We start from the raw sequence: 24,434 nt of genomic DNA, 5'->3' as shown, positions 1-24,434 counted from the left end.
GAGACTATTTTCTTTTTGAAGATACTTCATTGATATTCCAATACAAGCAGTTGCAAGTAATTCTGCAAATCAAATAATAGGATTTTATTCACATTAATAGGAGATTATTCTGACATACTTCAAAGCAGACACAAACCAAATGAAATAATTCAAATGACTTCACACATGATCGGTGCTCACGAGGACTGGAGCAATGTAAGCCCCCCGCTTCTTAGCTGTTCACCACACTGCAAACCTTCCTTATCTGACCAGCAGTTCCAGTCTTCACTTCAATCTGAATCATCTTCTCCATTGACAAAGTAAACTCCTTGTAGAAATTTATGGAGCCACTGAGTATTCCATCAATATAGGACTTTGTGGCGCTGTCTGTAAGCAGGGAAGAATCGGATGTGAACAGACCTCTTCTCCTAACCACATTAGTGTAATAATGGGTGTCGAAGGTTCGGAAACTCCCAGGATCCATTTCTAGAATGGTGTTGTTATCTGCAGGAGTCTTGCACTTGTACTGCTTCAGATTTGCGGCATAATATTTGTCTAGAGCTGGGTCTTGATCACCTTTTCCTGTGAAGTTGTAGAGCCTGTTTGAGACAAAGTTGCAGTGAGTAATGCGGATCGTGTGTGCTCCTGCAAGAAACAGAGGAAAATTTTGCATAAGTACTAACATTATAACAATTCAGATTAACAAATAAATTTAACAGGTGTTGATGAAGATTCACCTGACAATATAACTAAGTCCTTCACATCAAGACTCTTGTTTGCAAAATTAGCTTTCAGAGAAGTAAAATTGAATGTTGGTGGAGGAATGTTGCTTAATGCCTCAGAAGCTAATGAAACAATTCCATCCCTGCGGCCTGTGGGTACTGTCCAGTAAGGACCTCCCTGTGACAAAAGAGTTCCAGTGTGTTTAGCTCAATAAAGAACTAATAAGCAAAAATCTTGATTCTTGGTAATTGTGTTCAGGTAGTCTTACTATAACACCAACTGCATCTCTTGATACTAATGAAACAATCTCTGCAAACTAGACGACTCCTGGACACACTGCTTCTACCAAGCTCTTCACTCCGTCAATGAAATCAAAACCTCACAGACTCATATTTGGCGCGGCATCCTTCTCTGCGGTGTTATTTTTGGTGGAATTCAGCAACAAAGATGCATCACAGCCCTAAGAAAATCCATGTTTCTTGAGTCAGCAGCTAACTAAAGAGCTGCCACATGAGGAACTTGGACCAGGCTTTCCCATGTTCCTCACGGCAGAAACATAACCAAGTCATTTATATATATTGCTATCAGAAAGATCAGAAGAAATCCATGAAACCTGTGACCAGAGAAGAGACTTAACAACAGTCTGTCCAATTTTTTTATTTTCATGAAAAGAGGCTTGAGAGACACTTGGCAACAACTTGGACACTGAAAGCCGAATTTGGAAAAAACAACTAAAAGAAAAAGCAGGCCAACTTTTACTGACCCTCACAAAACAGTCATGGAAATTCAATCTAAGCAATGCAGCTGCTAAAGAGGGTGCATTTGGAATGTGTTCCTTCACAAACCCTTCAATTATGCTCTCGGCTTGTGGGCAGACTTGGTCATAGAACCCAACTTTAAGTTGAGCCTGAGAGACACCAAGCAGGCCGAAAAGAGCAAAGCCAAGAAGAGCTAGACATCCCATATTTCTCATATTCTCTTCCCCCCACACTCAGTTGAGCAAAACTCTTAACAATTCAAATGAGCTTTGAAGTGTGAATAGACAGCTCAAGGCACCCTCTATTTATAGATGTTCAATCATATTAAGAGGTGATTTTTTTCTATTCATGAAAGCCACCCTTGTGCTTTCAATATTCCATCTGCTTAAAAGTTTCCTCTTTATAATATTTAAAACATGTCATGCGGAAGTGAGAGAGCAGGAATCGTGCAGTTTAGTGGTTTCACTACAGCATAAGTGGGACTGAAAACTTTGGTCATTGATTAGCAGGTCAGAGAATCTTTTTTGATAAATGATGAATCATATTTGTTTATGACAAGTAAACAGTAACTTCAGATGGGGAGGTATGCCTGTCTGTTGGGGATTTTTATATCAATTTTAGCTCACCAACTCCAATATTATTTTTCTATTAGGCCACTGTGTGGGCTTTGCTTCCCTGTAAACTTTTAAGCATTTCCTCAACTTTTCCCTCTTATATATCTTTACAACTTGTCTAATAGTGGACATGGTTGTTCTTATTGCTCCTCTGCTTCCGTGTGTACAGTAACTTTGTCTGAGAATTCGCAGATATTATGCATGAATCCACGTGCAAGTTTATACAAGGTGTATATGAGTATATGTTGGTATATTTTTTATGCATGTGTTATATGTAAGGGTGTTAAATGTTGAGTTAAAAGGTTTTGCATGTCGAATGAAAGATATATGGATGCATTCAGTGGGAAACAGCTAGGCTTGAAGAAGATACTGCCTATTTGCTTTGGCACATTAAGAAAGGACTTACATGTTAAAATGTAAGCTCTGTTTTCATGTCCGGGAACCACTTATCTAAGAAAAATAGGATAATACACGAGATTTTCTTCTAAGAGTCTCTCTCTGTCTATATATATTATATATATAGACCCTTTTTCGTTAGGTCACTGTCAGGACCTTCCAAAAATCACAGTTTTAGGTGCCTATACCGATACTGAAAACATTATATTGGTATGAACCCCATCCTTGGACCATCACCCAACGGAGCCTAAATTTTGATCATTTTTGGCAAAAATGCATCCTTTTTTTCCGCTTGATAGAAACAGGAAGGTTGCTACATATCATTGAATTTGTACGTGAAGTTTCTCACTTAAAGCGAAACCAGTTGGAGCCTTGAATGCTGAAGAGACCATATTTTTATGTTAGTCGATGGCTGGAATTCACAGACATTAATGTTGAATTAATATACTACATTCGGGTCTGAACTATCGAATGTAAGCAGTGTAGGGATGATGTATATTTTGTCCATTTTTTTCAAAACTATAAGAAATTTGGTAATACATGTATCATACGCAAATACAAGTACATTGTACAGATACAATTTTATACAAACATGGCATTTTTTCTTTGTCAAAAGGGCCAAACATAAATTTAGATGATTCGTGAATAAACTACTAAAGGACTTTTTTAATGGGGTTAAGTTGACCGACTGAAGAACAAGAATTGCTGCCCACAAAACACCGAGTAAATTATATGTTAAGCCACGAGGCCACTTAAACGACTTTTAGATGCTAACTACTCAAGTCAATTGTTAGGTACATATGCCTTCAAGTAGAACAAATTCCAGCTTTCGAAGGTGGGCCACGTAAGGCAGGTGGTCATGGGTCCCACCTGGGGTTTGTGTCGCTGTCTATAAAGTGACTCATTCTTGGTGAGAGTTCTTCATCATAGAAATGTCAACAATATATATATACACTACAAGAAACTTGTGGATTAGCGACGACCTAAATCCGTCGCTAATTCGACGCTAATCCGCCGCTAAACTGTTTAGCGATGGATTAGCATCAGATTAGCGATGGATAACTTCCATCGCAATTTTTTCGACGCTAAGTAGTGCCAGAACTTATCCGTCGCTAATTTACGACGGATTAGCGACAAACATGATCCATCGCTATTTTAAATTAGCGATGGATAATATCCGTCGCTAATTCATCGTTAAATTAAAAAAAAAAATTAAAAAAAATGCTCGTTGCCGGCGCGTTCTCTGGCAATGAGCATTTTTTTTGCACAGAACCGGCGCGTTCCGGCATCGGGATGCTCTTCCGCAGCGAGCCAGTCACGGCGGAAGAATGGGTCATAGTAGAGACGGGATCCGACGGTGGAGACTAGCGAGGGGCACCGCCAGGAGGAGCGGTCAAGGCAGGCGGGTTGACGGAGGAGAACTTGCAGGAGGCGTCAGGTTGGACGATGACGCGGAGGATGAAGGTGTCGTTGGTGCCCGAGCAGGAGGAGACGAGGATGGAGGGATCGCTGCAGAGCGGCACGCAATCTGACACAGAGCAGGGCCCGCCGGAGTCGGTAAGGATGCTGGCATTAACGGCGATGATGTTGGCCATGGTGAGGAACGTGGTCGTCCCCGCCCTGATCTCAGTGGTGAAGCTGGACCTGCGCTCCTCGAGCTTGAAGTAGCGGCCCACCCTGCTCCTGCCCACATCGTGGTTCAGCCGACTCAACGCCCTCTTCCAACTTCCCTCCGTGGTGCGAGAGGCCGCTGTGGGGACGATTTAAATCGAACGGGGGGGGGTGAAATGGAGGAAGGAAAACTTTTGAACGGGAGGAGGGAAAATTTCGTGCCTCAGGTGAGACATTTTAAATCGAAAATTAGCGACGGAATTAGCAAGAGAATTTTTTGTCCCTAATCCGTCGCTAATTAGCGACGGATTAGGGACGAAAAAATTCTCTCGCTAATTCCGTCGCTAATTAGCATTTTTTTAGTGTTTTGGCGACAAAAAAATGTTGTCGCTAATCCATCGCTAATTAGCGACGAAGATATTTTCGTCGCTAATTTTGCAAATATTTTGAATGTTAGCGACAAATAGTTTTTTTTCGCTAATCCGTCACAAATTTGTGATGAAAAAAATTCATCACAAATTTTCGTCCCTAATTAGCATTTTTCTTGTAGTGAAATATGTAAACCTGTAAGCACCAAGTTTTTCATATTTTTTTTTTCTAAAATTTCACAGTACAGATGCGATCTAGATGCATGATTTTATAGAAACAGACTCTTTGATCATCCGATGACGATGTATAAGAAAGATCTTTTAAAACTTGAAAATTAACTGCTTAAAATTTTTGTAAATATGCAAGCATAAAAAAATCACATTTTTTGATCCAATTATGATGATCCAATAGTTGATAACAAGCAAATGGACCACACAAATGCATCTGCAAGGTTAGATTTGCGAAAAAACCTATGAAAATTCAGTCTATATATTTTGCTAGTTTACATATTCCAGTTTCTTTTCTCTCTCTCTCTCTCTCTCTATCTATCTATATATATATATATATATATATATATATATATATATATATATATATATATTGCCTTCCGTTCACCCGTCACAGCATTACATACTGAATGATTCAGCTAAGCTCATATTTGGTGAAATAAACCTACTCAAAAAAAGTCAAAAGGAGAAGAAATGCCCTTAGTTAGGTGCTTGTGCACCAATACACTGATTGTCAATTACTCTTCACCAGAACTAGCATTGATAAACAAAGGACATCCATTTGGCCCACAGGGGCTCCGCACATCTTGTTAGGTGGGTCTGATTTAAGGCTTTCAAGTTAAGGATGTCAAGAGTGGGATACTTGAAGTGTGCATTTTCTGCGGCAAGGCTTCCAAAGCTAAATGTAAAACGAGAGGTACTCTTATCACTCAGGCTACTGACATTGCTGAACTTTAGGGGTCATGCCATTTAAAGAATTAAGATTTAGAGTTTAGGGTTTAGGGTGTAGGGGATAATTTTTACAGTTACAACGGCTAGTTTTGTGTAATTATAAATTAAAGTTCTGCAAGGACTAAAGTTGACTTCAGTTTGTCCTCTTTAACGACAAGATATTCTAAATTTAAAAAGTGATTAGCTACGGAAGACAAGGCCGGTCCCCAAAGTTAACGGTAAAAAATTTGTGGGCGGTCCATGAGGAGGTGAACGAGCATCAACGTGTTGAGAAAACAAAGCGTAGATGGTCAATTGTCGGCAAGTTGCAAGTTCAAATCCCAAAGGTATCGTCGTTGTATAACTGGTAAGGGTCTGCCTAACCCCAGCTTGACTAAAAAAAAAAAAAAGACAAAATAAATCATGTCTGCTTGTTCCTATTCAATTTTACTTAAAATAAAGAAAAATATGAAAAACTTTTAAACAAACAGGGAACTGTAAATAGCCAAATGGTGCTTAGGAGAGAGAGAGAGCAATGTTGTTACTCACTGACCTATGGGTTTCTCTGTTGAAAGTGGAATATGATTGGCATCAGGAGTGCAGTTTTTTTACTTTTACTTTTTTTTTTTAAATTTATCTGACCATTTGGTTGTGGCTTGGGAAACCTACCTCCCTAACGGCTACATTTTCAAATCTTTAGAAAAAGAAGAGGAGAGAGCCGAAAGTAATTCAACATTACCACTCATGAAGATCAACAAAATGTTGAACCTATGAACTGAACAAGAGCAAAAGCCAAAACAAATAAAGAAAGCACAAGAGAAAAGAACATCAGACAGATAAAATGAGCTCACGCCGGAGCCGATTGCCTAGATTGCGACAAAGGATAGGTAGCATCACCAGGAGGGAGTGAAAGATCACTAAGATGCATACGCAAGATCGCATAAACATCTACCAAGATTTTATGCACCAGGTTTTGAATGTTAACTGGAATATGACGAGAATGAGCATCGTTTCGCGCCATCCAAACAAACCACCAAGAAGTAAGCAACCACGTCCGCCAGATGAACCTCCACCTCTTGCTGCGCCTAATACAAACCGGCCCCAAGATCAGATCTAGCGCAAAGGACTCCTCCTTAACAAATACTTTCGGATGCCTCCAGGCCCTGCTAAAGATTTCCACAAATATTGGGCAAGATCAGAACAAGTGAAACATAGATTCTTCTGCAGCTTGACAAAGCACACACCAACTCGGGAGTTGAATGCCCTACTTCTTTAAATTACTGTGGGTCTGGATTCTATCGTGTAAAATTAACCAAGTCAGAACTCGAGAACGGGGAGAAGGACCCTTCACCCAAAGCACATCCTCAGGCAACCAATCAGCCCCCGGCGGTAGCAACGATCTATAAACTTTTTTGTGAGAAACTCTCCGCTTGGTGCCAACACCCACTGCAACCACTGACCAAAATTTCTAGAGTCCTCAAAATGGTCTCTAAAGCAAGCTAAAGCCCTCAACCACGATTTATGCAAGTGCGAGAGCGCCAAACCTTGGGTTCCCAGACGAACTTGGATAAGAGTTGAATCCCCATATTTAGCAAGAAGCAAACTAGCACAAGGGTTATCCGGTTGGTGGGCCATCCAACATTGCTTGGCGACAAGAACAATGCTTCGCAGTCTGGACGCAGGAATGCCTAAACCAGCCATACACTAAGGTAAGACCACCAAACGCCAACCAATCAAGTGACGCTTACCCTTGAGTTGACACCCAGACCATAAAAAGTCTGCCAGCAAGCGCGTCAGCTGCTTCTTTATTCTCACAGACATCACAAATATAGACATGAAAAATTCTGAAATAGTTGAAATAACATGTCTGACTAAGGTTAGACGATCAACGCTGGAGAGATAAGATGACTGCTACGAAAGCAATTTGCGCTTCACTTTATGAAATGTTGGAGCCCAAGCACCTGAAGAGAGGTGCTTCACTTGTAACAGCAAACTAAGATACATAATAGGCAAGTTAAAAATAATGTAATTAAAAATTCTCTTTCCAGCTGCAAACATATTGACATTAACATTGAACATCTCAACATGAAGATGGTGTGAAGAATCTCCACGTGAAGGAGTTGCTACATATCTAACCATTTTCATGAAGTGTTTCTTTATTTTTACAGTTGCACTTCCTATTTTAATAATCTTACTGTGTACAACACAAAGATGATTTTGACATATATGTTGGTTGAGTGAGAGTTGTCTGCCTTTTAATATTAGTTTGAACTTTGAAGACTTTGGTAAAGGGGAAAAAGCACATTGATGCCAAATCAAGAGTCAGATTCCTCGATGGTGTTGGTGTTGGTTGTCTTTATCTTAAAGATAAAGGACTTTGGTTGACCCACAGCATAACACAAAATTCCAGAAATTGCTGGATAAGCCATTACATCTAGAGAATTGTGAAATTTTGGTAGTATCTGGACATACTCTTGGACATAAAATGCCTGGATGTTGCTAATATTGGTTGTGGAAAAATGCAATATCTTAAAATTGGACTCTATTGATTTATTTTCCTTGTTGGTGATTGATGTAGGCCTTTTAGGCTAATAAAACAGATAAAGGGTAGAACTAAGGAAGACCCTGGACACAAGTTTCTTGGTAAAACCTGTTCCACTGTAGTGTGCATCACTGGCATCAAGTTATGTCCTTAATTGCTTCCTAAACCATTGATATGTCTAGACAAAAATTAATAGCACAAAAACTTGCAAAAGAGCACCTTATTAAGAACTCTGTATAGGAGTTATAAATTAGCAACATTTCTTATACTGTTTTTTCTAAATGACAAGGAACCCTTGTCGAGAACCTGGTCACTTTTAGGCCTGTCCCACTGCGAGGTAAACCCGGGGTGGGGTCATTGACACCCCAGCCCTTACAGAACCCACCAGTTAAAAGCACCTGCACACCCAATGAGAGTCGAACCTGGGACGAAGGGGTCAGCACCTTCTCTCAAGGACCGCTGCCACACGGGTGACCCGGGCGGGTGTAAAATTTCTTATACTGTTGCAAACAACACTGCGTTGTTTGATCATGCACAAGGTCTTCCATAACATAAATCATGACCTTAGTTGTTAGATTGCTCCAGTGGTGAATGCAAGGGTTGTTTGAATACCCATATTTTAGACCCACTTTAATGTGGGAACTAGTGGTGTTAACTGGGTCTGGTAGATCGGATCTTCACTGAGAACCAAACCAGTTAACCTGACAATGCATGATTTTAATGTACCCAGTGGCCAGATCCAATTTAGACTACAGACCTGCTTAAAAAATGGTCCGTGATCTGCTTCTTGGATATGTAATTTTAAGACTCCAGTCAGCTTGTATCACATCTGCTTCTTTGCCTGACCCAATTGGTTCTTCACAATATATTCCAAATACTGACCAGACATGAATCCAATAGCTGATTCATATTTGAATGTAGTCAGTCCATACTGATCCATATCGAAGCCAAGCAAGACCTGATATGAACCCCACCCATACTCCTAATTTTGTGAAATCACCTGGAGAAAAAAACATTATGATTAATATCCTAAATTCACATGCACTAGTTAATCTTAGATTTGTGAGATTTCCTAGCCAAGTCCAGTCCTCTCATACAGTTTGAGATCCACACCTTCTGGCCCAAGTCATTATAGACTTGATCAATCCACACACTAACCTATGTCAGCCGGACCCATCAAGGGCCAACCTTGTTTATACCTGACCCAGTATGAAGTTGAACCTGATGAGATAAAAATTATATACATGAACCCACACCAGATATATCGATCTTTCCCTGGAGACACACGTATTAAGCTTGCCTAATTTCTTGAAATCATGCAATATTTTGGCCAAGAGCATGTTCAACATCCAAGAAAAATTTGAAGTTCATGGATTTGGGTCGAGCGGAACCAACCCATTGAACATTGGTCCATTGGGACAATGGGAACCCCGATCGCATTAAGAACTGGGCCTAAGCCTGACCCATTACTAAATGAGCTAGGTCTTTTCCGGGCTGGGTAATGCTCAAAGCCTTATGGGCCGAGCTTCAAACGGTTCTGGGTCGAGAACCACTATGATGAAGGGCTGAATGTATGTTGGTGTTGATCCACACCCTCATAAATGGAGACATATAATTAAATCAAACCATATCTATGACCACATTCATCTAAATCCATCCAATCAGTTCATGTTTATAATTGTTTATGTTAATAACTTATTTTTAGAAATACATGTGTACTCGGTAAACTTGAGCTCGATCATTGATAGGTCGGGATATACTTTGCTCTTAACATGGTTCATTCATTTATATGATTTATATACCTGCTCATATTCAAACTGATATTGCATGATTTGTGCATACCAACCAATTTAAACTAAGGAAAATGATACACTGACCCATGTAAGTTATCGACTTTTAAAGCATATTGTTTTTAATTTTATTTGATTTAAGCTTCTCTACTTCCATATAAAACGGATCCGGGTACTTTTTAAGTCCATATCTAAATCTTCATCGATTCGCCGCCTACCGGAGTCGACCCGAATCTCTCCAGCGCACTATTGGCGCGAACTAAGGGGCATTTGCCTAATTTTAACATCGCCGCCATCTCCTTCTCGGTCGCACTATGCAAATCGGAGCTCCGCTCGCAACGGCCGAGCAAAATCTCGAAGATTTTTTTCCCCGATTTTCGAATTTCCGGATATCGGATGGCGCCCTTCGTCGTCGCCTCTCCTCACTCTCCTCCTCTCTTCTTCTCCCTCTCTGCATTCCCTAATTCTGGAGAAATCCTGGCGAGGAACCCTTCTCTCTCTCGACGTTCCCTTCTGCGGATCGATCGCACGACGAAGAAGAGGATCGCTCGGACATCCGCCATTTCCCGGCCAGAGAATCTCTCGTCCGTATCGTTTCCCGTGAGAATTTTCAACCGCCCGCCGAGTTTTTCCAGTAATGCCCTGGCGGTCGCCCTCTTTGTATCGTCGATCTTCGCTGCATTGGCTTTTATCTTGAAATTAGTGCGAAAAAAGTGCATTTCGGACAGGAAGATCGTCGCCGATGGCAATGGAGGCGTTCGATTGAGATCAGACGATCCGGCGGTTTCTGCTGAGCCTCTGCTTGGGGTTTCTGGGGCTGGGGTTAAGTTTTCGAGTGGGGAAATGTGTGAGGGAGATATTGACAGAGTTCTTCACTCAATTGGGAGGTCCAGGCTGGATTCGGTCGTTTCTTCGTTAATCGATCCCTCGAATGCTTTCGTCCAGGGTTTGAAGTTTCAGGGTTTAGGGTTTAGCGATTCATTCAAGTATTCTTCTTCTGTCCAGAAGGCATTGCAATGCGAAATTGTTGAGAATGGATCCAAAATTGTTTCTGGGGGTGCTGATATGGATGGAATTTGCAATGTGATGGGAGTTCGTCGTCGATCGTTTGACGAGGTAAGCGATGAGAGCAAGAGTGTGGTTGAAATCGATTCAGAATTGACAGATTTCCAGCATGGTGCATCAAAAACTACTTCTGGTGATATAGAAATGGCTGGAAATGACAATGTGGCAGAAATTCATCATCTATTGAACGATGAAGAAACGGAGGAAAGCCAAGAAGTGACAGCAATTAACAACGAATTAAATGATTCTCGCTTGGAGGAATCACTAAAGATTTCTAGTGATACTAAGATGGATACAGATGACAATGTGAATGAAATTCACAATCAATTGGTTGGACAGGAAAGGGAAGAAAGTAACAAAGTGACCGAAGTTAGTGAGGGATTGCCCACTTCTCCCTATGAAGGGTGGGAAGCAGTTTCTGGCAACGTGGAAGTACATGGCAACGATAGCATGAAAGAAATTGATCTTCAATTGTTGGATGATGAAAGAGAGGAAAACAAAGGGTTCACTGAAAATTATCCCGAATCGACAAACTCTCTCTATGAGGAGCCAGAATTAACTTGTGGAGATAGGGGAAAGGTTGCCATTGTGACAGAAAACCACCATCAGTTGATGGAAGAGGAAACCGAACAGAGCGACAAAGTGGTTGAAGTTGATTGTGAATTAACAGATTATCCCACTGCAGAAGATGATGAGAGTGAATCAGTGACAATGCTGAATGATTCGAGTAGGAACTATGTGCCAGTGACATCCATCCATTCGGAGTTCGGCTTTGAGAATGCCACAATTGAGGAACAGGTTGATTTTCACCTTTACTTTTATCCTTTTTCTATCTTTGGTCATAGCGGAAAGTTCTGCATCCTGAATTTCTTGAATTTATGCCTTCCTCTCCTTGATGATTAACCATTAAACTGTTGGAAAATCATTTGATGTTTAGATGTCAGGCAACTTCATCCAACGCTTTTGATGCCTATGATGGATTTGCGTAGACTCAATGATATGGGTTACCAGAAAAAGACTCAAGGGAGTCCCCAAAATCCTTACTGAATGTATTCATTTGATCAAGAATAAGAACAAGAGGATTCTAGGATTCAGGAATAGCCAAGTCACTTGGATGGGTAGATTTGAGTCGACCTAGAGTCAGTGCATTAAGTTGTTAAGGTGCCAGGCCCCAAGTGACTATACCCAGGCCTGTTAGTTAAAGGTGTGGGATAAATAATGATCTAAGGCCTAAGTAGATTCAATTACCTGTAAAGGATCTCTGCCTTTTATTGTGAATTGATATCATTTATTATGTGGGCTTTCATGTTGATATTATCATGCAATATGAAATATGCAGACTGTAAACTATGATGCATATCCAAGATGCGACTATCATATTACTATGTTGTTGAATGTGTGACACATACCATAGTTGCTGACAAATTATGATGTTGACTTGAGTAGGTGGTCTTATGAATCATCTGACTAAAATGAACCACTGGAACACTAAGGACATGAAGTCAACCCAAAGAATTAACAGTGAACCTAGAACCTGTGTGTAGAGCCATCTGAGTATCACCAAACAATGGCTAACTACAGTGATTTGCATATAGGTGCAGATACGTAACAATGCAAATCCGAATGTTTTCAGTTAGCACGATGACTTTATGATTAGCTGTCAAATCAGGGCAATAGCATTACTTATTGCTATTTTCTTTCAAATTGACATATCATGCAATGTCAATCATGCTTTGTGTTTATATAACTTATTCATTAAACAAAATAGCAATTCATGCATACATTTGTCATTAGGCATACTCACATGATTACGTAACCCATGTTATTAAAACAAGTGAACTGATCTGGATAACTAACACTTGATTTGTAAGTCATTTTTAGAGATTGGCACGAGTAAATCTGTCACTCAAAAAAACCTGATCAGATGTCAATAAGTTGTGAATATTCTAAGTCATGTAAAACTATTCTTGTTGAAGAAAAATTTCAAAAAATTGAACTGGAGTACCATGAAAAGAAGGAAGAAAAAGGTCCTGATAAAACTGTGCTAAGTCATTCTAAAGATGAAACTTGCAGTAATCTGGATATTGATGGTCACTAGCGAAAATTTTAGTTATGCTTATCAGATCCTTTGTCTTCAATAAGATGGAGAAGATGAATTATTTTGTGAATTTCCATTATATATATATAATGCAAGAGGAAGATAAACTTCAAAAAATGACATTTTCCCTTCAAAAGATCATCAATTGAATGCTAATGGACATAGTGGTCTTGAAAAGCTAGAGAACTTTATCAAATTTTCAATGTGCTAGCCTAATGGTGTAAACCTGGACTCGGAGATAGTTAGTGGAACAACTCCAATCTTCTCTTTCTTAATGGTGATCCATGGCAAGTTACCCAAGCTGGTATCCAGTCATCCATAGTTGCTATGCACATTTGCTTGAATTAAAGACCTTTCTTGGTTATTTTGAATGTGGCATTCTGGCTGTCTTTATGGTGAACTGTTGGCAATCATATCAAGGCTTTATATTCTGACTTACTAGCTGATTCTAGGCTTCACCTACATTGTTTGAAGTTTGAATTCACGATGTATTGCAACATTCTAGCCATCTTTTCACAGAACCATAAAGGATTACCTGAATTAAAAATTTTACCGTCTTTACTCTGTTGAAACAGGAGGAAGTATCTGCTGAGGCTGCTGCTCTGCAAATAGCTATGCCAGCAATTGCTATGGGTGCAGGCGCTTTGGGAATGTTAAGTACTGGAGGTATATCATTGTCTTATCAGTAACAATTTTTTCATCATCATAACTGATTCACATGATTTTGTCTTTCTTAGGGCATGGAGGTTTGGAAATGGTAGGTTTTGTTGCTGTCACCAGTCTCATTGCATATGATCTACTATGGGCTTCAAATAGGTGAGTATGTGCTTCCAGTTAGTTTTCTTTTCTGTAATGTTAAGTTACTGTTTATTGATACTGTGTGCATCTCTGTGCGGATTTTTCATGTTGAAATTCTTTCTTCTATACAATTCAGGAATAAGTGGTTGAGAGATATTGCAGAGGTTACTGACCATGAACAGTTGATGATTTTCCTGAGGTCGAGAAACATAATAAAGGACATTTGAGCTATGACTGAAAATGCAATTTTGAGGTGCAGTTTGTTGATATGATTTTTGCATGTATATAGAAAATTTCAGAGCAAGAAAATTTCGTATGCTGTTCATGCATCATACATATCCGCTTGTTTATGTTGTGTAACTAATAGAGATTATTCATGAAATTGGAGCGAACCATTTTTCTCACAAAGTTCTGCAAACCGTGTTTGAGGAACTGGCCGAGTTGCATATTACACGGGATTCTTTCAGAAGTTCTACTTGCACTAGTGCAAAGTTGAGGGAAATGAGTTTCACGGAGAGAAACAGTTGGGCACAAAAACAGAAGGCAAAAACAAGCTATCATAGGTTCAAAATCAAAATAATGCAATTTCATATCTTCTCAAAATAGATTGCCAAGGGATGAGTTGTTCATTTTGAGTTGATCTGTGGCGTGCAACAAATTGTAGGGCAATAGAACTGCTGAAGCCATTGAGTAGGAAAAAATATGTACAGTTTAAGAATTCCAGCTTCCACTTCTTTTGCCACCTCTATGTGTGTTGGTGTGTGTGTGTGCGCATGTGCACGTGCGCGTACACACTTATGCAAACACACACACACACACACACACACACACACACACACACACACACACACACACACACGACTTTGTTTAATTTTTATAGATGAAAACAATTTGCTATTTCATATCAACACAGTTGAAGCCATTAGTGCGATCCAGTTGGGTTTGCTGGATTAGCCATTCGTATCTTTTTGCTATTATGTTTGTCATTCAAGAATGAGGCTGATGATTTTGTTGGACAGAGTTGGGAAAGTGTTGTAGACATGTCTCCTGAGGCTTTCTTAAGTAATCAACGTTGATCTAACCTGTGGCTATCACCTGCCACAGGTAAGGAACTTCAAGTCTTCCAACTGCAGAAGGCAAGCTATGCTTTAGAGTCATGTTTCATTGCAGACTTTTCTAGTTAGGCTTCCACATGAGTCAACCTTGTCTCTTCATAGTTTGATTCAATAGCTTTTCTGAATTGTAGATTGTGCTTGAAGTGGGCAAGACTCATCAGTTTATTCCTGGCTGATTCGATGCTCCCCAAGTAATAGAACCAGAGAAGAGCTGGACTGTGCACTTGGGTGGAGCTGCTACAGGCAACAGATTTAAGGTCTGCATGCCCATGTGGAGTGCTTTTCTTTTTCTTGGTTAACTCATTGGTCTCTGATTCAGTCCGAGAAGCAAGGCTCAATTCTTAGAATATATGGCCTAGCTTTTGTTAAACCAGTTCTGGAACTTGATCTAATGATAGTGCAGTGATCACAGAATGGGTTAGGTCTTTCTGTTTGGCTCGTTCTTTAAGTAGGAGTCTTGGCAGGCTTAACAAACTAAAGCTTCACAGTATCTGTGATATGATTTCCAGGGTCTCAATCCTATATCAGTTCACGGAATCTTGCTGTACCATGAGTCGGATAGTACCTCAACCACTTTAACTATTGTTTTTTAGATAGGCAAGCTGGGGTTAGGCAGACCCCCACCAGTTATACAACCATACCATTGGGATTTGAACCTGCAACGTCTCACAAACAAGGTGACGTGCACTCATTGCTTCAACTAAGCAAGTGGAGCCCCCCCTTGGTACAACCACTTTTTTTTGTTTGTTCGAAAGAGAAAGCTGGGGTTAAGCAGACTCCTACCAGTTATACAACCATATCATTTGGGGTTCAAACTTGCAACGTCTCAACAAAAGGTGATGCTCACTAACTGCTCCTGCCAGACAAGCGGATCCCCCAGTTGTTGGTACAACCACTTTAACTATGTTATAAGTAGGGGTGTCAACGGGGTCGGGTTTGGTTCTGACCCAGGTGAAACCAGACTTGGACCAGATTTTCGGGTATGGTATCGAATTCCGACCTAGAGTTGAATTGAATCCACTATAAGAAAAACCATACCTGGTAAAACTACATGAACCAAACTTGGTAAAACCATATTATTTTTTCATTTTTACATTAAAAAATTGCAGGTCTTAATCAAAACTCGGGTTGGGTCTGGGTCTGGGTCTGATATAAAATTTCACAAACTATACCCGGTTCCGTGTATTAATTGGATCTTTTGATCTGGACCAGGGTCTTAATCAGGTTTTCTTATTTATCACCATACCCAGACCCTATAGGTTTTGGTTCAGGTCAGGTCCGGGTAAATCAGGCCCGTTGACAACCCTAGTTATAAGGGTGTCATCACCTTTTTTTAGAAGACGTTATAAGGGTGTCATTACATTTTATATTTCATTTACCCAAAAGCTTCTCTGCTGAGGATACATTGGGCTTTATGTTCAAGTTGGTTCTTGAATTCTCCATTCTTCCAATTCATTTTCTCTACCACATGGCAGCTTCCATATGTGCAGATTTCGGATGCTTATTGGGCGTGGGATCTGTTGCAATCCCCACTCTCCCTAAGGAATTTGAAGAAATGGAACTTCGTTAGGCTGATGTTGTTACTACTCTTTTTGTGGGCCGTTTGGAAGGAGCGTAACAGCCTAACCTTGCACCTAGGGATGTCAAAGGGTCTGATCTAAACATTGCCTAATCCTACCTAATAGGATTCGGAGTCAGATTAAAAAAAGATAAAACCAAATCCTGATCCTACTAGTCTAAAACTACACATAATCAGATTCAGATCTTAGTTGGATTTGAGTTTTAATGAAAAATTAATATTGAATCCAAATTTTAATCCGAATTTGGGTCGGATATCTAGTTACATCAACAGAGAGGACTGAGGTTTAGGCAGGCGGTTTTAGTAAAACCCTGCCTACATCATAAAAGATTTTTAAAGGAGAAGAAAATCTAGATACCAAAATTTACTGCATAAATTGAAAGGTCCTTTTGTTTTATGTTTGAGAAAATTTCATTTGAGGACCAACCTTTCGCCTATATGAAAAAACGGGTCATACTTTTCTGAATTTTCATATACTGGCCATGGCCAAACTTTTTCTAAAAAGTCTAGAGGGACCTAATGTCAACATGACATCTATCGTCTAAAAAACGTGATTCCTTTCAGTTTTTTGTATAGTCCCTTGAAAATTGAAAAGTATTCATCCATCCTCAGAGAAAAAAGTACAGTTTGAACCAATGTTTTTAGTATGAGTATCGGTTCTGAATCGTTGGGCCACCGATTCAGCTGTACCGGCCCTTCTCAAATGAGAGAACTTTTTTGGTGCATCTGATGCGGCAGACAAGCCGCTCAGGACAACTTTTGTCTTGGACAGCAGGGTCTTACCCATAGGGGTGTCTCTTTTGCCCCAAAAGACGGGGACACAAGGACGCTGTAGGCAACGTAGCAGTCCTACATCATTTTTCTTGTGTTTGCTTCCACTGTGGGGCAGACAAGGAACGGGACACAACAGTCCCCGCGGACTGTTACGTCCCCAATTCAAACGCATCCTTAAGGATTGCATTTCAAGTGAAATCATTCATTGTTCTTGCTCAAAGGTGATTGTAATGTGATGCATGAATGCAGCTTTCATTCATTGTTCTTGCTCAAAGGTGATTGTAATGTGATGCATGAATGCAGCTTTGAAGAAGCATTACTTCATCATTGAAGTGGGACCTGATTCACAAGTGTTACTCTTGTCCTAATTAGGACATCTCATGTTGTCCAAAACGAGATCAACATGGTATCCGATATGTTCATTTATCCCATCAGAACAATGTGAAACTGCCAAACTTTTGCATGCTTTTCTTGGGCCACAATTGTTGCTTTCATGACATAGATTGGGGAAGTTCCCATTCACTGCCATGAATCATGATGCCCACTAATAGATGGCCGCAGAATCGTGGCAACCAAGCCCAACCACAAACCGTGGGCCGGTGACTGGGTGTGTGAGCCCCCACATCTTTGTGTGTTATTTTTCTTATTAATGTGGAAACTTGGGTGACTCCTCATTATTCAAAAAAGAGAAGTAGATAGGCAAGGGAAAAAGATGATGGGACCCCTCCCTCTGGTTGTTCACCAATCTATCTCATAGTGCTTGACTTGCATCTAAAGCATTCTAGTAGTTTATCTAAGATTAAAGCAGCCGCAAAGTTTCCTATCATCATGAGCTAGCCCCACTGAAAATGTAAGATCGTGTACTGTGGCCTCAGGCATTTGGCATAGTGGGGAGGGCCTTGGCCACTACACGGGTGATCAAGGTTCCATTCCCATAAGCATCAACCTCTTGCATTAATGAAGGCAATGCTCACCTATATATGACGACAAGTTCTTTCTCAACCGAAGCTTGGCAACTCCCTGAGGGGCAAGATGTGTGCCACATGTTTACACCGTTGAGACATCAATAGTAAGTACAACAGGACTTGGCCAGAGTGACTAGGTCTCTGATTTGGAGTGTAGTTTTTTTTGTCTTGCAAGAGAAAAAAAAGATCATATACTGTGGCTTAACGATGAGGGTCGTGTGATGTTTCTTTTTCTCTTGGTTTGGGGTAATGTTCACAGTAATATATATATATATATATATATATATATATATATATATATATATATATATATATATATATATATATATATATATTTTAGTTTTTTTACATATATTACCCTCCAGATGCTATTCATAAACTGACCTTTGGATCAGGTTTTCCTCATGTTAGATTTTATGAGAGTTAAAAAAATCAACGGCCTACAATATACCAAATTTTCAAACATAAAAAATAAATAAATATTTTTTCATCGAAAATCTGATCTAAGGGCTTATTCTTACTATTTTGACCATGTTGAACACATCGATGAGATCAGATTTGATCAAAACAACCTCCTATGAGCTCCAACTAAGGGGTTTGAGGGTAGCAAATGCTCGGATCATTGTTGTGTATCCAACCATACGCGGCCCGCACTTGGACTTTTGAATATGTGGATAAAATATTGGCTCGAATAACATTTCAGTCAGGTTTGATCTATTATTTTGTCAGATATCCAACTCGACCAGACTCTATCAAATTATTTTATATAAATTTTTATATAAATTTTTATATAAATATTATTTGAAATATACAAACCCAAACCTGAACCGAACTAAACGTTTTCTGGGTGTAAGGCTTGGAAATGGATCAGCTGCTCGTGGCTCAGTTCGTCTTCACCTCGTAAAGAGCCCGTCCTAACTAATAAAATAGGCTTGGCAAGACCAAAACAAACAGCAAATATTCAGCTCAGTTCTGCTCACGTACGTAGCTTCATTAACTAGTAATAAATATATTATACGTATATTTTATATGTAGATAGTTGAAGTGTTTGGCTTAAAAGCTATTAGAGTTCAAATCTTATTGTTTACATCCACGAAACAAGACATTGATTTAGTGAACGAGTCAGTTTGAGCAAGGCTCAGTAGGTTTAGAATCCAAAGTTCTATTATTTTCATATTTAAAAATTTGTATTTTTTTTTAAACAAGCCAGGTCGAACTCAGCTTGCCCTAAGAACAAGCCTAAGTTGAACAGTTCATCCAGCTCATTTAGCAGCTGTATCCGGATGGGTTCGGGTGCAACCATTGAATAGATCAACAGATCAATGTGGGGCACTCTTGTGCTCTCTGAAGATGCATCTCAACCATAGTAAGTGGAAACTTAATACGTGTTTTTTTTTTTTGCCTACTCTCAGCCCTACTGTTTACTTTTTTCCATTTTCACACACACACACACACAGAGAGAGAGAGAGAGAGAGAGAGAGAGAGAGAGAGAGAGAGAGAGAGAGAGAGAGAGAGAACTTTGCCTGGTTTTCCTTATGGGTATTTTTTATGAACCCTCACCAGAAGTGGGTCACTTTGTTGGCTTCTTTTCTTGAAGTCAGGCCAGGCGATATGTCACCACTGGTGACTCCATGGGGGCAAGGAATAAGCTTATGGAGTTTTACGTTGCTAGGACAGTAATCGTAAGTACAGCAGAGCCGTGATTAAGTCTTTGATCCTGAGGGTGGTTTCTCCCTGTAAATATCAGAAAAAAAGTCACCACTGTCTATAAGCTTCGTAACGATGACATTAGCACTTTGTGGTGGACCACACTACTTTCACAATGAATGGTGGTGACGAAGACCATTGACGGTGTTGATTTCAAAACATTAAAAAAAAAGTGTTTTGACATATCACATGTGAAAATCTGAGAGAAAAAATAACAGAACTTGATAAACTTTGTTACATTCATTCAATATCACTACACGTCTTTAAATACACAACAATATCAATCTTTACGTGGCAATACAATAACACTTTACAAATAATATAACAAGCATGGCATCCAATTTTCAAAGATATAGGCTGTAGACAACCAGTTGATAAAGATGATACCTCACACCACAGCTCCAACCACTTTCCTTTTATCTCACGACGTGAATATGAGAACTATACTCGAATAAAAATATTATCAAATCTCAACACTCCTTCTCAAACTGGCGAGTATAAATTTGATACTCCCAGTTTGGTTAATAGATAGTGAAACACATTATTACCCAATGCCTTAGTGAATAAGTCTGCTAGCTGATCTTTAGTATATACATATCGCATTTTAATCAATTCTTGAGATACCTTCTCGTGCACAATATGACAATCCAAGTCTATATGGCTGCTTGATTGTCACAAAATAAATCCACAAGAGTAGATTGATGCAGATGAAGGTCGTGGAGAAGAATCTTAAGCCAAACTATTTCACATACCACATTTGGTATGGCTCGATATTCTGATTCCGCTAAGGATCTTGAAACAACATTTTGTCTCTTAGTTTTTCAAGATATGAGAGATGACCCCAAGAACATACAATAACCAGTAATAGACCTTCTTAATTCAGGGAAAACTGCCCAATCTGAGTCACAATACCCATGTAAGGTAAATGGAGAGTTAGAGTAAAGCATAATACCTTGACCAGGATTAAGTTTGATGTATTTTAAAACATGAAGAGCAGCGGCCATGTGCAGTAAGCGCAGGGCATGCATGAACCTACTAAGAATGTGAACATAGTAGACTATATCGGGTCTGATAATGGTTAAATATAGCAATCTCCCAACCAAACGTCGATACACACTTGGACCTTTAATAAGATCTCCTGTCTCTGATGTTAGACTATGTCTTTGTTTCATAGGAAAGTTGACCGGTTTAGATCCCAAAAAGCCCATTTCATCCAAAATTTTAAGAGTATATTTCTTTTGTGACAAGACAATTCCAATTTTGGATCGACTTACCTCTATGCCCACGAAGTATTTCAACTTTTCCAAATCTTTTATATGAAAATTTTGATTTAGAAAATCTTTGACTTGTGATATAGTAGTAGGACTATTTTCAGTAAGTATAAGGTCATTCACATAAACCAAAATGACAATATAAACATCATCTTTAGTTAGGGTAAAAAGAGAGTAATCTACCATAGATTGAGTGAACCCATATTTTTATAACGCACAAGAGAATTTAGAAAACCAATTTCGAGGTGCTTGTTTCAATCCATATAAGGATTTATTCAATTTACATACAAGCAACTCCCCTTGAATTTCATAACCTGGTGGCATACTCATATATACCTCCTCATGAAGATCTTCGTGAATGAAGGCATTATGAACATCCATTTGGCACAGAATCCATTTTTTTGCACTAGCAACTACAAGTAAATGTCAAATTAAAATCAGTCTAGCGATAAGAGAAAATGTTTTATTATAATCAATTTCTTCCTATTGAGAATATCATTTTGAAACTAAGCGAGCCTTATACCTTTCTACTGAACCATCAGACTTATACTTAATTTTATAAACTCAATTGCATCCTATAGGGTTAACTTCTTTCGACAAAGTAGTAATTGTCCAAGTATTGTTTTTCTTTAGAGCACACATTTTCAAGTCCATTGCTTCCCTCTATTTATCATCTCTAACGGCTTGTGAAAAGGTAGCAGGTTCAATATTAGCAGAGTTAGATGGAAGATAGCACAATGATCTTTAGAGAACTTATCAAAGGAGACTAAATTTGAAATAAAAAATCATGTACTAGTTACCTTACCTTGCGTAACATGGAGATTTGGACTAGGTGAAGTCGAGAGGGAGAGTAATAGTACTCTTTTAGTCATGTTGACGGTTTAGGAGTTCTTGTGGATCGATGAACTGGAATTTGAGATGGCTCAATAGATGGCAATGATACAATTTGATCCAATTCAGTTGAATGTTCAATTGGATTTGAATTCAAATTGGGTTCATGAGACGCAGGTTCACTTGAAGGTTGATTTGATAATTTAGTTACTTGAGGTAGATTGGTTTGTAAAACATGATGAAAATGGGATTGAAGTTCAATGTCATCTAATTGTGACATAGGTAAAACTGGTCCTTGTTTTTCTATAAGTATGTCTTTGAATAAAAAATCATTCTCATGAAATATCACATCTCTACTAATGATGATGTTGTCGGTATCCAGATCATAGACCCTATATGATTTCTGACCATACAAATAGCCTAGAAACACACAACGTTTTATCTAGAGTTAAACTTAGATTCGTGTTCCACAACAGTGGCATAATAAAGGCCACCTAAACACCTTCAAATGATCAGAATTTTTTTTTTGTTAAAAAGTCTTTCAAAAAGAGTTTTATTTTGAAGTTTTGGTGAAGGTATTCTATTTATAATATATGCTGCAGTTAGAATACTCTCATCCCCAAAACTTGAGAGGAAGGTTAGCATGAAGAAGAATAGCACGAGCTACTTCCAATAAATGTTTGTGCTTGCGCTCCACTACCCCATTCGGTTGGGGAGTAACTACACAATTGTGTTGGTGAATAACTCCTAACTCATCTAAGAATTTATTTATTTAATGAGAGAAAAACTCAGATCTGTTGTCGGATCTAATATTTTTTATATTAGTATCAAATTGATTTTTAACCATAAAGAAAAAATTCTTAATAAAATATTTTGTTTCATGCATATGCCTCATAAGAAACACTCACATGCTTCTTGAATAATCATTAGCAATGCTAAGAAAATAGTGTGCCCCATTTAAAGATTGTTGTGAGTATGGTCCCCATATATCATAATGAATTAACTCAAAAGGAAATTTAGTTGAAATTTTACTTAAACCAAAAGTAAGACAGGTTTGTTTGGATCTATGACATGTATCACATTGACATTCATCATCATCAATATTCATGTGTAAACCATACTTATTTAAAAGTTTCATACGAGAAATTGAAGCATGACCTAATCTACCATGCCATAAAAAGGTTGATCTTGCAACAAAAGCTATGGGTTGAATAGCATGAGTTGTGAGGTAGTATAGCCCCTTTCTCTTTTCATCCACTCCAATCTTCGTTTGCGATGCAAGGTCCTGTAAAACATAATAATTTGGAAAGAATGTTATTGAGCAGTTTAAAGATTTGGTTAATTGACCGACTGAGAAAAGATTTAATTAAAATTGCGGAACACACAAAACATGGTTAAGTTGGAGATTAGGACTTAGATGAATAGATCATACATGAGACACTTGAATACAATTTCCATTTGGTAGATAGACTGGTAAGGATTTGGCACTTGAATCAATTTGACTAAAATTTTGCAAAGTGGGGGTCATATGTTGGCTTGCTTCTGAGTCAATGACCCAAGTAGTTTTTAATGACTTTTGATGATTGGAAGAAGACATACCTGCAAAGTTTGTACTTGATTGACTAGATTTGACAAGTGAGAGAAGTTGATGATACTCTTCCATGGTGAATGCAGGTGTGAAACCTCACCTAGATCATTACCTTTTACCTTTGAAGTTTCAATCTTTAACATAGGTGTAGTCACGGTGGGCTACTGATTCCTCCTTTTGATTTTTGTTGGGTTTGAATAGTCTATGTCCAGGAGGATGTCCCATCAGTTTGTAGCATTTCTTCTTCAAATGTCCTGTCATATGGCAATGTGAGCATGTAAGGCATTCTTCTTTATTATTGTGACTCAATCTTATTGAAATCTATTTTTTTCTTGAATTGAGTTAAAAGCAACAAAGGCAGACCTATCGACATTAGGTTTTGTAATCCAAATTTCACATTGCTTTTCGTCTTGCAAAGTCAAAGCATATACTTTTCCAATACTAGAAAAAGGATCCATAAGGAGAATTTGGCCCCGTATAGCATGATATGAATCATTAAGTCCCATTAGGAACTACATGATTCTTTTTCTCTCAACTCGATCAACAAATATCTTTATATTTTCATAGCTACATGTAGGGATTAGAGCATAAGTAGATAACTCATCCTACAATGCCTTCATTTTATTAAAATAATTGCTAATAGAAGAAGTTTCTTGAAGCAAATGACAATTAGCATTTTGGATTTGAAAAACACGAGGAGCCAAACTTTGAGAGTAGCGTTCTTCTAAGTCTTTCCAAACAACATATGCAGATATAAAGTAAATTACACTATTACTAATATCATTATTTACTGAGTTCATAATCCAATAAAGAACCATATCATTGCAACGTATCCACTGTTCATGATTAGTTGCATTCTTTTCAGGTTGAGGGAGGCTTTCGTTTATAAACCCAAGCTTGTTTTTTGCACTTAGAGCCATAGT

The 24,434-nt window shown here is 38.8% G+C and overlaps 1 protein-coding gene and 1 pseudogene across 1 annotated transcript; one reads left to right on the top strand and one right to left on the bottom strand.

Moving 5' to 3' along the window:
* Positions 1 to 211: 211 nt before the first annotated feature.
* Positions 212 to 6,201, bottom strand: LOC149844395 (peroxidase 3-like; annotated as a pseudogene).
* Positions 6,202 to 10,030: 3,829 nt separating this feature from the next.
* LOC149844394 (uncharacterized) lies at positions 10,031 to 14,089 on the top strand. The gene is made up of 4 exons (XM_089997200.1): positions 10,031 to 11,583; positions 13,459 to 13,549; positions 13,621 to 13,699; positions 13,818 to 14,089. Exons 1-4 carry the CDS (start codon positions 10,117 to 10,119, stop codon positions 13,906 to 13,908), a joined length of 1,728 nt encoding a protein of 575 aa, XP_089853326.1. The 5' UTR covers positions 10,031 to 10,116; the 3' UTR covers positions 13,909 to 14,089.
* Positions 14,090 to 24,434: the final 10,345 nt, after the last annotated feature.

Source organism: Nuphar pumila, chromosome 2, assembly GCF_984573655.1.
Source record: "Nuphar pumila chromosome 2, dmNupPumi1.hap1.1, whole genome shotgun sequence".
NCBI lineage: Eukaryota > Viridiplantae > Streptophyta > Magnoliopsida > Nymphaeales > Nymphaeaceae > Nuphar > Nuphar pumila.
Note: the sequence above shows the minus strand (reverse complement) of the source record. Positions and strands in the feature narration are given on the sequence as shown.